General features: G+C 47.6%; 1 protein-coding gene and 1 long non-coding RNA gene across 4 annotated transcripts in view; one reads left to right on the top strand and one right to left on the bottom strand.

Moving 5' to 3' along the window:
- Window positions 1-5,274: 5,274 nt before the first annotated feature.
- TTI1 (TELO2 interacting protein 1) overlaps window positions 5,275-18,091 on the bottom strand; it is a 46,564-nt gene continuing 33,747 nt past the window's right edge. For all 3 annotated transcript variants that reach the window (XR_011996908.1, XR_011996909.1, XM_026009688.2), the window contains exon 8: window positions 5,275-6,033. Coding sequence is in view for 1 of the 3 variants with exons in the window: in XM_026009688.2 (XP_025865473.1) it covers window positions 5,850-6,033 (184 nt within the window). In the remaining 2 variants the exon portion in view is untranslated. The remainder of the gene's footprint in view (window positions 6,034-18,091) is intronic.
- LOC140595356 (uncharacterized) lies at window positions 6,963-10,318 on the top strand. The gene is made up of 2 exons (XR_011996910.1): window positions 6,963-7,083; window positions 8,025-10,318. It is a non-coding gene; the product is annotated as an uncharacterized lncRNA (long non-coding RNA).

Here is an 18,091-nt window from a genome sequence, read left to right as displayed (position 1 = left end):
GAAGGGTGTGGGGTGGAGGCAGCCATTCATCAGTGCTTTTTAACCCTTTCCTGCTGCAAGAGCAGGCGGCCCGGACTGACGCTGGGAGCTGGCTGCAGCGAGAGACATTTTCATAAATGGTTTGTGCTGAAGGCTTTGAAGGGAGGACAGCATCGCTCCCTCCTCGCCCTTTGCAGACAGGCTTTGTACTCTGGGTAAAACTGTCGGAAAAGGTGGAACAGCTCCTAATCTAGGAGATGATTCCTGTGGGAAATCAGGCTGCTTTTCAAGCGTAATTTGAAAAGCCGCTGCCTTCAAAACTTCAGTGGTGGCGGGGGGCTGTGGGGGGGGGGGGTGAGGATGCAGAGAGAAGAATGCCATTTATAAAGCAATCAACGCTTCGACAGAGTCAGCCATCACTCAGAATTATTTTCCGAAATTTGGCCTCTATTCCATACTCTGGAGGAAAGGCAGTATGGGCACTTTGCTTCCAATCAAGCCCGACACAGAGGCTGGGGTAAGTCACACAAAGGGAGATGTTCATCACGGCTGGAGCTGCGGAAAATCATTTTTAGGGCTTCTCAACTCTCCGGCCCGAGCTGGAGGAAGCCTCATCAGAGGTTCCATTCATCTCACTTCTTACTTTTAAACTTTAAAGCACATATTTATGTGCCTCAAGTCGCCCATGAACCACGGCATGTCAAACAGTTTGGGGTTGATGGAAGAGGTACATTTTCTCGTCCTGGGACTTTCAAAAACACAATTTCATCGCCAGCCAGCCTCTCCCCCTTCTGATGGCTCCTGGATGCTGCCACGAGATGAATATTCCTAAAACGCTGCTTTCAATTCATTAATCACCTGTTCAAGAACCTTTCAAGGCCACTTGATCTGTTAAGGGTGGAATCTCTAGGTTGGCATTCAATGCCCTTCATAAATGTGGCCTCAGTGACCACAGCCTGCTACCACATCCCCTCCTGGGCTGCCGGGCCACACTGGTTATTTGCCACAGGCGTGGGGTGGTGGCTGTCTGTCACTGTTACCCACTCTGCATCTCTTTGCCTAGTAACCAAATACAGCGCTTCCTTTTGGGGGAAACCACTCCATCCCAACTCTGTCTCCATATGGTTTAGATGAGCTGATCTGAGCACCTGCCCCCAGGACTGCCAGGAGAATGCTAAGGATCAGGAGGCAGCAAACTAAGGTCCAAGGGCAAAATAGTGGCCCATGGCCTATTTTGTAAGGATTTTACACATTTAAAATGTAAAAAAAAAAAAAAAAAAAAAAAAGCCAAAGAAGATTCTACAGAGATCCTATGGCCTGCAAAGCCTATAATATTCACCATCTGACCCAGTATGGGGAAAGTTTGCCAAAACCTGCTTGGATGCACAATGCTTGGTTTGGGGTGGGGCAGAGAACTGGCTGAGCTGAGAAGAGATAATCCTAGAACTTGAGTTGGGAGCTGCCAAATGGAGGTGCACACTCTCCTAGGCTTGATCAACTCAGAGAACATCAGCCAGGACTACTGGCCATCCTTGCCACTTTATAGAGATAGGCTGCTAAAACATGGAGCCTGGCTGTGGGATCTGGAGCCGGGGGCCGGGCGGTGGGGCGGGGTGGCTGCCGGTTATGAGAGCTAAGACATTACTGCTCAAGCTACTTTGAGTTGGGTCTCCTGTTAGCTGCAACTGAAGGAGTTATGATGAGTGCAGATATGGACAGGTACACCTGGCTGCCTTTGGCATGTGATTTTCCTTGTCTGGAATGCCCTTTATCCTCTTTCTGCCAATAGTCTGCTCGTCTTACCAAGATCTTACCCTCCTCCACCAGGAGTCCTCCTTAGTTCCCAGGTGGTTTATTCTGAGATTTAACCACCTACTTCCTCTGCAATAACTGTCCAGAGGAGTATGTGCTGCATCCTAACAAAGCCGAAAGCAAAGGGGTTGGATGGAAGGAAGGGCTGCACAGTGTCGAAGCCCTGGGCACTGTAAACACGGTAACACTTTCTCTGCTGCAGCCATTTAAAGAGGCAGAGGTAGTGAACTCCAGTTCAGAGATGGGGAAATGAAGAAAAGTGACTTGTCCAAGGTCACACAGGTACTGAGGGGTAGAGTCAGAAACCAAGTCCAGTGCTGATGAGCTCCAGGTCATCCACGCTCCTTCCACACTACGAGCCTCCTAAGGACTACGCCCAGCCCTTTGCAGGATCCCAGGGTCCATCTCTGTGCTTTCCAGAATCCCCCAGGAGGCACCCACTGCCTGCAAATCAGAGCTCAGTGTCTCAACTTGAAACTCAAGGCCCTTCAGTATCTACCTTTAACTCCAGCCAAACCAACACTCGGAAACCCTCAATGAAAGGAGAAATCCTCACTGCACCAGCCACGTTTAACAGGGGGAAACGATCACTTTGAGAAGCCCACATAAACAAGGGCTAGAATGAGTCAGCTGGATGGGTTCAAATTAAAGTTGCCTGAATATAATAATGACTGGAGAGGCACTCTAATTAGTTTTTTTTTTTTTTTTTTTTAAATCAAGTGAATCTGCCTGCGGGAATCCCAAAGCAACTCAGGGTGTCTACGCCCTGAGGACAAGATGAGTTTTTGGAACACCATGGCAGATCCTCCCACACGGATTATCTCCTGGAGAGCCCCCCCAGGGCCCAAGTTGCATCATGGCGCAGGATGTGTGTGCACGTTCCCCTGCCTCTTGGCACACTATTACAGCCTGCCATGTCCAGGCACCCTGGGAAGGCAGACTACTAGGTAATACTCCATAAGTCCTACCACCTCCCTGACCTGTTTTCTCATTTGTCAGGACCTAGAGATTGAATTAGCCTAGGACTTTGTGTCCCCAGTGGAATTAGGAACAATGTGGTGAATCTTCTCCTCTAATTGAGAGGGCATTTCCTCCCTTTCCCAAAGGAAATCATCCTAGAATTTTAAAACCAGAAGAGAGTAAAGTGATTATCTCTCTTTCAGGGGTTCTTAACTTGGGGTCCCTGCAGGCTCATAGGTGAAGTCTCTAGAACTGTACACAGAATTTGTGAGGTCAGCTCAGTAGACCAACCCAGCAGGAGATGAGATGGTACATGACCCCAGTCTCACAGTATCGGAGGTTGCAGTGCCCTCCTGGAAGGGAGGAGGGTAAGAGGAGGGACATTGCTGGGGAAGGGGGTCTTGAAATGTCATCAGCTTGCTGGAGGGACCCAGAATTCCCCAAATTAAGCTCTCATTCTGGCCCATTCTCACCTTTACAGGCAGGAGAGCTGAGGCCCAAAGAGAGGGAGGGCCCCTGATGACTCACTGGCTGAGCCAGACCAAAAGCCAGGCTGCTACCACCTAGCCCCAAGCTGGACATTCTGTGCCCTTGCAGAGAAGACCCTAATAGATGAGTGGGCCTCCCCGGAACTGGCTGGGGCCCCCCTCGCTTGGATATGTACCCATGCCAGCTGCCTTCTGGGTTTCACAGAGCTGGGGTATTATCTACATCACTGGAGGAGTTATCTGGATGGTATCTAACCATGCATATGGTGAGGAAGCATTCATTATTCCTAGGATCCTTTAGCACATTTGTGTGTGTGTCTGTGGTGGTGTACCTAAATTTATATAATCTGTGTTTTAAATCCCTCAGCTAAAAAAAAAAATATATATATATCAACTATTTATCCTGCTTTTTCCACACAGAACCCCCTCAAGGTTACTGCATGGTTGATGAAGGGAACGTTCCACAAGTACTCTAGCTAAAGACAAGCCAGGATGGGGGGGGGGGGGGGAGAGAACAGCACTGTCTGCATTTGCTAATGAGGGAGTGGCTCCAAGTGAGGATCACCAATGGCCAATCCCATAAGAGACCAGATATTACATGCCTCCTGATGGAAATAAATAATACCACTTACGGAGGAGTGTTCCCCAAAACAATGAAAACCCCCAAACTGGATCACACCTCTTGTTCTGCCCTCCCATTTACAGGAAATACAGGTGATAGGAGAAGCCTACAGAATGACCCCCACAGGGATGTAATCAGTAGATCTGGACTGTGAGAAATGCTGTAGGATAAATGACCTTGTTTCAACAAAATGTACAGGGAGAAGAAAAGAGAGGGAATCTATAAATTAAAATATATTTATTAAGGGACAGATAATAGCAATGTATATACCTTATTTGGATCCTGATTCAATGTGCTGGGGAAATTTAAACATTCACTGTGTACAATATGAAAGGACCACTGCTAGTTTAGGTGTGGTAATGCTAGTGTGGTTGCACATTTTTTTAATTTTAATTTTTTAAAAGATTTTATTTATTTATTCATGAGAGACACACAGAGAGAGGCAGAGACACAGACAGAGGGAGAAGCAGGTTCCCTGCAGAGAACCTGATGCAGGACTTGACCCAGGACCCTGGGATCACCACCTGAGTCAAAGGCAGACACTCAACCACAGCCACCCAGGCATCCCCTTTTCTTAATTTTTTTTTTAAGATTTATTTATTTATTCATTCAGAGAGAGCGAAGAGAGAGGCAGAGACACAGGCAGAGGGAGAAGCAGGCTCCATGCAGGAAGCCCGATGCGGGACTCGATCCCGGGTCTCCAGGATCACACCCTGGGCTGCAGGTGGCACCAAACCGCTGCACCACCGGGCTGCCCCCCTTTTCTTAATTTTTAAAAAAGATTTATTTATTTAAGGGAGAGACTGTGTGTGTGTGTGACACACGCACGAGAAAGAGAGCGCAAGCAGGGGGAAGAGGGGCAGTAGGAGAGAGAATCTCCAGCAGACTCTGATGAGTTGTGGAGCCCAATGCGGGGCTCAATTCCAGGACTCTGGAATCATGACCTGAGCCAAGGGCAGACATTTAACTGACTGAGCCACCCAGGCACCCCATGATTTACATTTTAAAAAAGGTTTGGATAGGACTTCCGAGATGTGCTTCAAAATACTCCGGGGACTGGGGGAGCTGGGGAGGTAAATGTGTGAGGGTAGCCATGAAGCAAAGCTCTCCACGTGCTGGTAACTCGTGCAGCTGGGGTATGGGTACATGGAGCTTGCTGTATACTATTATCCATAATAAAAAGTAAAAAATAATCAATCTCCTACTTAACAGGTATGAAAAAATTGCCATGAGTGTTTGTCTTCTGGGAGGGACACCAGATGTCTGGGGAATGAGGTGAAACTTCACCGTTTCTGTTTTGTACTGCTTAGATTTACACCATGGCTCTGTATCATCCATTCAAGAACATAAATTCATTTCTTAAGAAGCATCCAATTTAAATAACAAACCTTAAAGTGAGCTCTTGATCACAGCTTTCATCCAAGAATTGCCTTTATTTCATTTTCTTCCAAATAACAGGTTGGGTACAATGAGTTAGCTCTAGCTCACTGTTCCAGGAGGGGAGGTACACATGTCCGTGATGTAGGGCTGCGTTCTGAAGACTCCTGGGTGCGTGGTACTTCCATGTGGTCCTCAGGTGCTCAGGGGACACACTTGGTGCATGTGTCTCCCTCCATGTGTCCTTAGGCTCTCCGGTGTGGGGATGCGTGTGTGTGTGTGTGTGTGTGTGTGTATGTGTGGTGGGGATGGCCTGTGGGACAGCTGGGGCCACAGAGATGGTAAGCGAAGGAGTTAAGCCCTTAGAGCTGCCAGACAATGTCATTTGAAAACACCAGGTATGAAATATAAATAACAGTCAGCTACTTTCCTTCAATTTCTAAGCAGTTGTGGGATCGATCAATTTATAAATCGACTGGCTGTCTAATCCACCTTCGCAGTCTTCTCTGCCACCACCTGGGGTCAGGGTGGGGTCGCCCCACCTGCAGGACAAAGATATTGCCCTGTCACACCTAGGTGTGTGTGTGTGTGTGGTGGGGGGTGGGGGGGGGTCACTGCAGCTCCTGCAGTAGGCAGAGCACATTGGCTGCATAAGGGTTCCCTTGCCCCATGGTCCCCCGCAGCTGCACGGGGTGGAGGCTGGGGTGGGGAGGTGTGAGCTGCTCAGGGCAGTAAAGTTCATTCAGGAGAAACCAGGTGGAGTCCGGGTCCACTTTCATCAAGTGGAGGAAAACCCTGTGGAGAGACAGAAAGGAGGGTGGGCTGGAGTCTCAAGGGAGCAGAGAGAAGGGAGAGTGGCTAGTGTTCTCGCGATGGGGCAGCTTACTGGGTTATTTGGGGGAGAACCTGATAAAATCCAATCTCTTTGAATAGCAGAGCAAACCCACTGTAGTTCGTAAGACAGGGCCATTAGGATGGTCCCACAGCGCATAAAGAATTTCATATCCATTGACATTGAGAAGTAAAGTAAGTAGTCTGAGCAGAACAATACTGACATTAAACAAGCTCTTGGCAAAGAAACCAGCTAAGTCCTGGGGTTTCAAGCAGGAGTTTTTAAAGAAAACTGACAGGCTCCACTTCTCATTCCAGGCTCATAGGGCAAGCCCACACTGCGAGTCTCCAGGTCCTCATCCCTGGCCTGCCAACTTGCCGCTGAGCTCTGTAGTTCACCCTCTTCTGGCCACCAAGATCCATGGGTTCTTGATGGTCTGGACAGGCTCATAGAGATCAGACCCAGTTATTCTCCTGTAGCAGGAACTGACTGAGCTGGGCCCCCTGACTTTTGGCGGAGCCAGAGAACTGGTATCCTACACATGACAGGGACAGAGCTGAAGGGCCTGGGCCACCCAACACCACATACCTCCTGAGGGTGAGGCTGTTTAACTTGGCCTGAGCTTTGGGGTTGCAACCTTTGCCTCTCATCTGCTCATATCCCATTTCTGATTGACCAACCATGTGCTCAGGGCAACTGCACTGAGCAGTCCAAGTGTAAACTTCATACACTTGGCCAATTCAGTGATTCAGAGTCTGGATTTTCAATTCCAGGAAGGATGAGGCCCTCCCCTAGTTGGGCAGCTCCCTGTTGGTATGTATCACCGGCTCAGAGAGGTTGGCCTTCCTGGACCATTGTGCTTAGGTGGCTGCCCCCTATTTTTCTCTTTCAGGACACCCCTCCCAGCACTTACTGTCTATCAACTATCTCCCTTCCTCACAATACAGCTTCTGAGGGCTGTGACCACACCTTTTTTGGCTCACTGCTGTACCAGGCACCTGGGATGGCACATGGTAAGCCCTCAACGAATACCCGACCCAACAGGTTCTTATATTTAATTAGTGATTTATGACACTGCATGACAATGGCTTAAGATGACATACGTCTCTGGAAAATCACATCCTATAAAAGGATCTAAAGGAGAGGTCAACTGTTCACCACCATGGAAGGTCTAGGGAAGGTTACCAACAGGATTCACATTATGGCGGACATCACTGCTATGTGGCTGTGGGAGATTAGTCCACTTATCACTGCTATGTGGGATTTTGCTGAGGCTTAAATGAGAAAACATAGATCCAGTCCTACACAGCGTCTAGCCCATGTGATCCTTACCTACTAAGTAATGGCATGGATAGTATCTATTTGATGAATCACATTTTATTCTTGATGACCTAGGAGCCTCTCCCATACTGTTGGGCAGCAAACAGGAATTTAATTCATGCTGAATGGAGCTAAATTCTGTTTTTAATTTTGTTAATCTGAAAAACCCGTGCCTTTAGGGGATTTGGGTCTTACTCTGGGGGAAGCCAGTTTTGCTTTCTTCCTTGGGTTTAATAGACATCTGCTAAGGAGGCAAGGGAGGCAGGTGGGAAGGGAAGGGGGGTCCTTTGAAAATTTTTCTGGCCTGGTTTGTGCCTAAACAATTTAAGTTTTCTTTACTTAGGATAATCTTGTGCTTATAATCTCAGCGGTGGTTGCTGGAGAAGTGATTAGAATATTCTAATTCATCGTTTCCACTTCACCGCAGAAAGGAGATGGGGCCTGCGTGGGAGACAATTTTTGTTTAAAAACAAAAATATCTTTGATAATTAGAGTGGCAAGGGAAATTATGAAAAAACACACCAAAAATGGGAAGCTGATTTCTATTTACATGTGACACAGTTGACAGTTTTCCCTGGTGCCAAAGATGGTTAGAATGCAAATGGCTTCATTTGATTTTTTTTCCCTCTTCCAGAACTGGAACAGTTTCTCAAGCTACAGCCTGGCGCACCGAGGAATAATTTGATCTAGGCACCACCCGGCGAAGTGGTGCCGTGGCCCACCTCAGTCAGGGCTCTGCTCTGCCTTATAGGGGCATGAATACCTTGCAATGTTCACTCTGAGTCCTTTTGAACATGCTAAATGCAGATGTTCTGCTCTTTGGCAGGAAAGGAAAAGGAGAGAGCCACTCTCCTTGCCCTGTGAGAACTCTAAGTAAAATGCTCACAGAGAAACAAAGTAAGAATGTGTGGACAAAGTTCACCTTCTTTAATTAAGTGAGATCCAAACTCTTAGAAGAATTATTTCGGGTCTCCTTCCTTAGCTCTTAAAGGGGTAGACCCCCCAGAATGGCAGGGAGCCATACCAGTTCCCTCTCCTGCCTCTGGGGCTTGAGGCAAATTATTTTGCCTCTGTGAACCTGTTTCCTCTTTCTCCAAAGGAAGATGATCACACTCGCCCCACCCTCCTCACAAGTTTGTTGCCAGGCTCTAAGGAGATGAGGTGCAGGAAAACACTTTGAAGTGTATAATGAAAACACTGCTCCTTCCAGAGACTATGTGTGTGTCTAAGGAATAATTATCACTACCAACCTTTGCAGCACCGCCATACCACGGAAACTTCTCCGACACTCTGAAAAGGGCAAAACATTTGTCTTTTGTTTCACTCGTAATTTCCTTCATACTGACTTGGTGGGGGTCCCAGGCCTCAGCCGATGGCATTCTCATTTTGCCCGCTATTTTCAGGAAAAAAACAAATGCAATATTCTTTGCCCTCTGCGTGCCTGAAGCTGGGAGTGAAAACCATGCTGGGCAACCAGGTGCTGGCAGGTGTAGCTGTGCTCTTGCTTGGCGAAAGGCATGCGACCTGCTGAACTCTAAACACTGACACATTCTGAACCTGAACCCTTGTTCAGTTTAAGCCCCTGGGAGCTGAACAGAGGCCTGGGAGGCCTTTGTCTGAGCTCAGTGGCCCAGCTTTGCTCCAAACTCTGGTACCACTTTGTCCTGCGGTCAGTTCTTGCCCATCCCGAGCTGGGGAGAGGGGTTCCCAGAAAGTGAAGAGCCAAAAGCTGAAGACCCTGAAAAGCCCTTTTGCATAATAGAAAGCCAGAAGACAAAGAGAGGACCTCCGATTTGAAGTGACTGGGGTAACTGCCTGGAAAATGTTCCTAATACATCGTGAGACATGGCAGAGATGGCTGTTGAACATGCCAAACGGCCAGCTCCATGTTTTTTCAAACCTAAAGAGAAACACTTAAAAAAAAAATATGTATACCATTTAAGTCCTGAACAAAAATTTCTTTCTCCTTCCCCCAGGCCCAAATCAGTGGCTCCAGGGAGCACAGTTATCAAGAGATTATCTGGTCCCCAGAGTTTCGGGAGGCACTCAGCTGTGCCTCATGCCTCTGAGTGTCCTGAGGCGAGTGATTATCTCTCAATAACCTGTAGGGCCGTGTAGCTTAAATGATAACTTGACTTTAAAAAATTTAGAACTCGCCGTTAGGCAGTTTCTAAGCAACCTCTGTTTCCATGGCAAAGAAGCCTGGTGTTTATACTGATTTTTCACTTAAAATGCGGTTTTATTGAATTTCGCTTCATGCAGGCAGCCATTTCCCTGCACTCCAGCCCTATCTACAATTGATGGGCATCAGCAAGTACCTAATAAACTCCAGACACCAAACCAACAGAAGCGGTTCATTCCTTTATGATCAATAGTGGCCTGCTCTGAGTGACAAAGCTGGGGGTGAGGTGGCCTGGGGAAATAGACAATGTGCTACTACTAGGTTCTGGTCAGCAGGGTTTGGGTCCCGCCTCTTTGTGGTTCACCGAACGTTTCCTAGCACCTGCTCTAGCCCAAGCACTGAGCTGGGTATGTGGGACACAAAGATGGATGGACAAAGGCTCTGGCCTTGGGGCTCAGCATCTGGTAGGGAGGACAGACTATGCACAGAGGCACACGGTGCACTGCGGGGAGGGCTGCACATGTGAGGTGGAACCCAAGGAGGGGACACAGCCAAGTTGCTTCTCTGTAAGCATCAGCTCTAAGCCCCCTTCCAACGTCAACAGTCCACAGTGGTTCTCAAGCATGGGCACTGGATGGCCTCCCAAATATGGCAACACCCCAAAGAAATCCCTCTGTTGCAGATGCAAATACTACAGGGTGTGTCCTCACCATCTCGGTCTAGACAACATCTGCTCAAAAGCAGCTCTAGAAAACCGCCAGCCAATCCAGGCCTAGTGAAGCTAAATAAACTATAAGTGAAATGCAGAGCTTCCACCTCTCCTGGGTGACAGGCTATTCTTTCTCTGTCAATTACTTGCTTGAGGGATCTGCTGCTCCTTGTCTCTTTCTGGATTTATAAAATGCTCTCATGAGCTGTCTGCATAAGTGCCAGTGGTAAAGAACTTGTGGCTTTGTGATCTGTTTATTTATTTGGGGCTTCTAAAGAAGTTATTCAGGGATGAAACCTTAGGAACATGATACGGGCTGTCTCTACATGGCCATGACTAAATGCAATCAGAAAATGAACTCACTTGTTGGGAAGCAGGCACGCCCACAAAGTTATTCGAGCTTCCCTGCTATTCCCTCTCTGGCAGAACCTGTACGCTCTTCTCTTCGGCCATCTCCTCCCGTGACTCGGTGCACGCCGATGCTACAAATGAGGCTGTGTGTTTCCTTTTAAACAAATGGATGCTCGGGGTGTCGACGTGTCCTAGCCAGCTAGCGGTGGGGTGATGTTTCTATCTTGGTAATTTACTCTAATGGGTCTCGGTTCATTGGTTAACCAGTATTTCAAGCCTGTCCTTTCTTGCTATTCAATTTAGCTATCTTCTGCGAGGAGGTCGTTTTTTTGTTTCTAAATGTTGGAAATGGAGGATTATGACTTGGAGCAACGATTTACTCTCCAAATAAATACTACCAATTACCTCTGCAGCTATATGTACTCGTTAGACTTAACTATATTTACCTGTTCGAAACCATTCATCTATCGATCTAACTCCATCTCGCATACTCACACAAAGACCGATAATAAAAATATTTAAATGCAACAGGGACAGGATTTAAAACCATAAACACCAGTAGAAGCTTACAATGCTAATCGCACCCCTAAAATACCACAAGACAAAGTATCATAAATGCAGTGGAGTGACTCCATTGCTTTGTGCATATTTAAAAAGATATGGCACTGCGAGGACCAATCTGTTACAGACAATTCAAAAATAAGCCAGACCTAGAAGGGTTTAAATCCCACTGGGGCAGGATTTAAAAGCAGCCCTTTCCATCTGGCTGCCTTGCCTGCCTCGAGGCCCCCCGCAGGCCTAGATCCACCCCCCCAGCCACAACACCGCTGGGCGCAGATTTCAAAGCGGCCCTGTGCCAGAGTACACAGGGGGCTGACTCAGGCCACATGGAGCGTTTCCTACTCCACACCCACCCTCTCACCCCAAAGGTGTATACCCTTGAAGATAAAGACATCTTTGTAGCAGCCTACCTATTTTGTCCCCCTCCCCCCAACTGTTTTCCTGGAACCCACGCTTTGGCACTAAGCCAGGAGCCTCTGCTGATGGATGCGAGGAAGAAGCAGCTCTAGGAAGCTTAGTTGTGTATTCACTGCAAGGACGTTAGAAACATTAGTCACAACAATACCCAGCATTCTTCTAAGATGACCCATGGAGAAATTTTTTAGGGTTCAAAACCAAGGAGAGCTGTGCTTCTTTCTGCGGAGCTCTCTTTTCTTATTTCAGGGATGCCGGAAGGTGCACAATTGATGCATTTCCCTCTTTGCTCTGTCTGTGGAAGATGAGAGCCACACTGAAGGCTTGTCTCCAGCAAGGGTGCAGAGCTCTAGGTGTGCACTTTATATGTTAACCTCAACCCTGGTTTCACCTTGTTTTTTCCCCTTTATTATTTTTGTTGCATATACTTAATTGATAAGATGTCCTAGGTCTCTTTTGGAATCAGGAGGAAGTTAATAATGCTAACAACTACTTACAGACTTTTTCCTCTCTGTTGACATTTTGCGCTGAAGAATAATATGCATGAGTTTACTGAATCCTGCAATAATTTGATTTGGTGGAAGATAACAGATATGCTCACTTTAGTCTTGCAGACGAGGGAGCAAAGACTTGGAGAAGTAAACTGATTGGCCCAGGGCTGTGCTGCCATGAGCAGCAATATGAAGTCCACTCTAACCTGGTATTCATCTTTACAATCCTTCAGCTCTCAACACAGTATTTGCATGTTAATAAAAAAATTTTTGTGAATAAACACACATAAAATAAGATAATGAAGGCTGTTTTCCTGGCTGGTTTGCTCAGTACTGAAATCATGACATTCACACCAGTCTCGTAAGTGCTCAGGACAGACCATGGACCCTGCAAAGTGATGAAACAGGTACCCTATAGTCTGACAAGGCTTTTTGACATGTGAAACCCACTTTGAACAGGTGGTCCTGCTCCCCGGAGCATCAAGCGCATCCTGGTTCCCAACCCAGTGCGGTGACTTGCAGGCATGCCCCACACCTGCCTTACTACTAGGGGGTAAAATGGTTGACCTCGGTCAATTATCAATCACAGGACAACACCAAGGAAGCAGGAGAAGGATGGGTGGCATTTGGTTTAAGTAGCACCGAGGTCCCTGCCTTCAGATCTGAAACCCAGCAACCCACTTTGTTTATAATCTGCATGGCAGATGTCTCTTATCTTTGACACCAGGAAATCATGCCAGTATATGCACAGTGAACAGCTTCAGATCTGAGTGTATTTTTAGAACAATGAGCCTGGAAAAGAAAAGCAGCAATGCCTGTCAAAAGATGGATAATAGGAAAGCTAACTACTTGGGTCTGGATTTGTCAACTATTAATCAAATGTCAAAAGGAAAAATATTAGGAGTGCCCTCATTTCCATGCTGGGTGCAATCCAAGGGGGAAACAGCTTTGCAGCCCAAGCTCAAACAAACTGCCCACAACATTTAAGGGGATGAGCTACTAATTTCAAGCTCAGCTGAACTAACGGATCACCTCTGTGGCTCCTGATCTGTTCAAATATAATAGGCCCATGTGTGGGTAAAGAAAGGAGCCGGGCTCTGACGGGGATGAAATGAACGAGCCCGTGCCAGTCTATGTTCATCCAGGGTTTGAAGGCACCGGCTGGTTCTTTGATAGGCTAGGATCCTACTGCTAGAAAGAAAGTGGGGAAGTCAGCCAGTAAATGAACCTTGAAACCTGGTCCTGACTTCTCACGCAGAGGGTGGTAGGGGGAGGTGGCACAATTAACATGAAAAGATCATTCCGGGGTGAAAAACTCTCTTCGGAGTTCAGTAAAGATGAGGTAGGCTTATAATAAGGAACACTATGCCCAAGTGCACAAGTGTTCATATAATATATACACACTGCACCATATATTTGGTGTATTTATAGATATTCCTAACAGGTGTGTACACACACACACAACTATACCTGTGAGGGCAGAGGCTTCCTCTCTCTTGCTTTTGTCTCGTTTCAGTACCTGGAACAGTGCCTGACACACAGCAGCTCCTCAGCTGGTCAGGAGAATGAACGGACTTGCCAGGTGGGACTCCCTCACATAGAAATGCAATTCAGGTGCACATTGACTCTGGGAGGAAGGTGTCACCATCATCCTTAGTTTACAGAGGTGGGAAACGAGGTACAAGGACATGAAGTCATTTGGTCAAAGCCACAGATCCAGTAAGATCTGAGCCTAGGTTTGTCTGCCTCCAAAGCTGTGTACCCTCTGCCCTTGTGTACAATGGCTAGGCAGAGGAGGCTGGGAGGGAGCCCTCACCTCCAGCCACAGCACCCCCTTCCTGGCCACCACCACACAAAGGACCACAGCATTGAGTACCCGCACAACCATCTAGTCATTACCTGCTGGCACTCTACATCCCCACCTGGGTCCTGGGCTGCGCTGGTGGAGGCAGGCCTGGGGGTGGAGACCAAGTGGCCTAAGAGCATTGTTCTTTCATGGTGAGACCTGTGGAGCACAGACCTCATCTTTTTCAAAACAGGTATTGCCTTGTTTGTTCCTTTTAGCCCTAGGGTAGAAGGCTATTAGATTATTTAAGACCTCTCTGCAAAAGACAAGGAGCCTCAGAGGCTGCTCAGAGATAGGCCCAAGGAGCATGGTTTCAACAGAGTTCAGTTGAATCAAGCTGACACTGTATACTGGCTTTAAGGAAAAACACAGAAATTTGGGGTATGTGCTCTCATCTCAGATTCCTTTCATGTGGGGGAAGGAAGAGCTCCATGGTCAGAAAGGCACAGAACTGTGGAGGCCCACTGCATGATGGGAGAAATCTCGGAGGCTTCCAGGGCTACTGGGGAATTTCAATCAGTTGAATGGGCCTCTGCCATGGTTGAGGTGGAGGCATGGCTGACCTGTTCTTTGTAATCTCATGCTTACCCTCAGAGACACTGCCTCATTTACAACTTGTGGTATGCTGACCCCTCCCTTCCACACCCCAAATAGGATTTTCTTATTTGTTATCCATTGAAATTATTTAACTAGATGGACTTTGGGGGAGCTGGTATTTTTCTTGCATAGCCAGTTAATAGTGACACCTAGTGGTAACAGACGGTGAGGTTCTATCCTACCCCCGCCCCCCCACCCTTCCCCCAAGTTGCAAGATTTATGTTCCTCCTTACAAGGCACATTCGCTAGATAAAAGCATTAAACTGGAATGGCATTTCTGGTCTTAGCATTTACAGCCTTGGTTATATCAACCACCCCCTGATCAATTTCCATTTCTAGAGTTTACAGCCTGGATGTAAAAGCCTGCCACAAAGGCTCTATTTAATATGACAAATTAAAAAAGCAAACATAGGCTTGGTCATTCTTTGGAGCCAGGAAAAGCAAACAGGAGGGAGGCAAAAAGCTAATGGTAATGCACACAAAGAGAAACTTTCACGGAGCTGCTGAATTTGTCTCCGCACCAACGGTAGGGAGGCTGGCCCTCAGAGGTTCCGGCCCCCACCTGCCGGACCCACAGACTCGTGAAGTGGAGCAGAGGAGCCTGCCCTCAAAAGCATTTTGGTGTGTGGACTGACAAGCCGGAGGCAACAGAGACCCAGCAGAGGCAATAGAGACCCAGCAGATTCAAGACAAATTCTTACTTCTCTGTTAACTACCAGAAAGAATTTGAATAGGGGCCTGGCCCAGAAAGAGAGCTATTACCTCCGATAACTTTTCTTCTGAATAACCTATGCATATGGTAGGGCCAACATCTAATTACCAAACCTCTGTTCTTCTTAAGGCAGGGCCCTTGAGTCACCCTCCTCCCCCTGTGACGCCCAGGCCCCTAGGCCATTCCTGAGCTCAGGATGGCAAAGAAGCCTCAACTACCCCACGTGACCTTGGGTCTCACGTTTGTATAAGGGTACCCTTAGGTGTGAAATAAAAAAATGTGTTTTGTCTCCTATTAATCTGTCTTAACTCAATTATCAGGCCAGCCAAAGAACCTAGAAGGGTGAAGTAGAAGGAAACTTCTTCCACCCCTCAAACGGCTGCTCACCTAGCTCCCTGCAGAGCAGGTGCTGGCCCTCACTATTCCCCCGCCAGCCCTGTCGGACAGAGGGGCTGTCCACCCTGCACCAGCAACTCACTAGCTCTGAGGAAGCCGGGGCATCTGTGGACAGTTCTGGCTTTCACTGGTTCTTCTCAACACTTAGCTGAAGCTGGTGGCTGAACACTTAACTACAAAGTCTTGGCCCTCACAATCCACACAACAGCCTTCCCTTCTCCCATGAGCAGGTGGTCGGGGTCAGCACCTACTTCATGGGGTGCAGACCCGGGGCGGGGGCAGGAGTGAGGGTGGGGGCCGGCAATGAAGTTCTGAGGGTGGGGGGGGCCAACAATGAGGTTTCTGCAACTGTTCCTATAAGAGATGAGGGGGGCTTGGCCTGCCAGCTTGGAGGTGAAGAGACACAGGGTCTGAAGAGAGATTTTGCAAGTTAGGTGGACAGGCTTCCCTTCTAGAATGGAGATGTGGGGTGTGAGGGAAAGAGGAAAGTGAAGGACAAACAACTGGATGGAAGGTGAAGCTACTCACTGAGCCAGGGGACCTGGTTCATTGGTCCCCGAGATGAGGGAGCAGAAGGCTACATCACTTGTAGGCTCAAGTGTTCCAGTACCCACCCCCACCTCCCTCTCTTCCTTCAGGAACCAGGCTCACAAAGAGACCAGGTTTTCCATTGTCTCAGGCTTCTTTTCCCATTTACAGAGCTTATTAATTTCTGAATCAAGATGCCAAATCAGTTCTTGATCAAGGACAACACTGGTTTTTTCCCTTGACTTCAAAATAAGTTTGCAGATGATGTGTTTGTGAACCAATCAACCTTGCACTTCCTCGCCTCCCAGCCTGGCAAGAGGGAGGTCATCTGACTCAACCCTGAATGGAATGCGGTAGAGCAAACAAAGGCGCTGCAGTCAAGTGGTCTGGCTGCATTTTCCTCCTCCAGAGGCACCCTGAATACCAACTCAAGACTCAGCAAGGTCCAATTCCAGGTTTAATTGCTGTTAGCGGCACAAAAGAAAATTAGAAATGAAAAGATAATGACTGGTGGATATTTGTTTGATGGGTCTCAACTTGTAGGACGGGTATGGGGTGGGTGTAGGAAAAGTAGAATGGGACAGAGAATGGGAAAGTCAGATCTTTGTGACTCTTGGTTGTAACTGGCACACAGAGAATTTACTTCAAGATGAATTCATTACGTTCTTGAGCTGTACCTGAAATCAGCAGTAGCTTCAGCAACACCGCCCGGGGGAGGAGTATTCTCACCCCGAGTTGGTTCTTTAAGGAACAAGAATGTCTGAGGATAAGAGAAGCTGGTTGGGATGCGCCCCTGTGCTCAAGAAACCATGACTGATTCTGGGCCTAGGGGAAGTGACGGGAAAGTGACAGAAAGAAAAAAGGGAACTGGGGAAATCAAAAGCAAAAAATTGCAAAGGACAATAAATCAATTCAAAAGGATATTTCCATCACTCCCAGAGAGTGCAAGATTTGTAAGGGAGCAAGCAGCTTCCTCATTTCACAGTCTGAGCGGCCTTGCAGCCCTTCAGGGAACAAGAGAACTCCTACCCCAACAAGGAAGATTGGGGACTCATTTCTAGAAGCCTAAGAAGTGGGAGGGATTGTTGATTTGCTCTGGGACATGGAGCTGCAGTGCCCAGGGTAGTACACAGTGCCAGGCCAGGGAAGCCAACTTTTATTCCGACACCCGGGGGAGGGTAGGTCCACTCTGGCCCCCCTGCCCCAGCTGGATGGAGAGTTGGGGCGGGGGGGGGGGGGGGTGCACAGTGATGCTTGGTCCCAAGTCTGGGGAATGCTGCTGTGCTCAGAGTTTTAGCTTTTGAGAAAAATCCTTTAGGGCTCAAGGAACCAGACATAGCTTCTTCCGTTAGAGGTGGCACAGCTATTTGAGAATAAGCTAAACTCTTGGAAATTACCATCACATAATTTCAGAGTTGGAAAAGGCCCTTTAGACCATTAGTTCAGCAATTTTATGTTTCTTGGTTCACAGACTCCTACTATAATCAGATGAAGGCTGTGGACTCTATCTAGAAAAAGGAATATAAGTGTCTGCTTGCACACACACAATTTTATGTACAATTTGCAAGGGTTAAAACACTTGATGTCCATTAAGATGCTCTGTGGAATCAAGGTGAGCCAGATCAGTAACCCAATGCTTATGCTTTGCAGAAGAGGGAGCTGAGGTCCAGAGAGGTGCCAGGGTTACCAGTGATCACTAGAATAGGGGCTAGAAGTGGATCTCTCTCCGATTGGGAGAGTGCTTTGTCCCCTTCGGCATGCCATCTTTCTGCCTTTTGCCCCTCTGGAATTGCTGCTGACGCTGCAGCAGAGGAAAAGGTTACTTGCAAAGAGAAATGCATCTAGTAAAAATACCATCTCTAGAGTTGGCCCAGTTAAAGAAACCATCTTAACCTGGCAAGAAGAGCGAGGAGAGAAAAGAACAGAGATGCCTCGACTCCACTTGCCATTAGCAAATCATCTATAATTTAGAGC

Source organism: Vulpes vulpes, chromosome 14, assembly GCF_048418805.1.
Source record: "Vulpes vulpes isolate BD-2025 chromosome 14, VulVul3, whole genome shotgun sequence".
Classification (NCBI taxonomy): domain Eukaryota; kingdom Metazoa; phylum Chordata; class Mammalia; order Carnivora; family Canidae; genus Vulpes; species Vulpes vulpes.
Note: the sequence above shows the minus strand (reverse complement) of the source record. Positions and strands in the feature narration are given on the sequence as shown.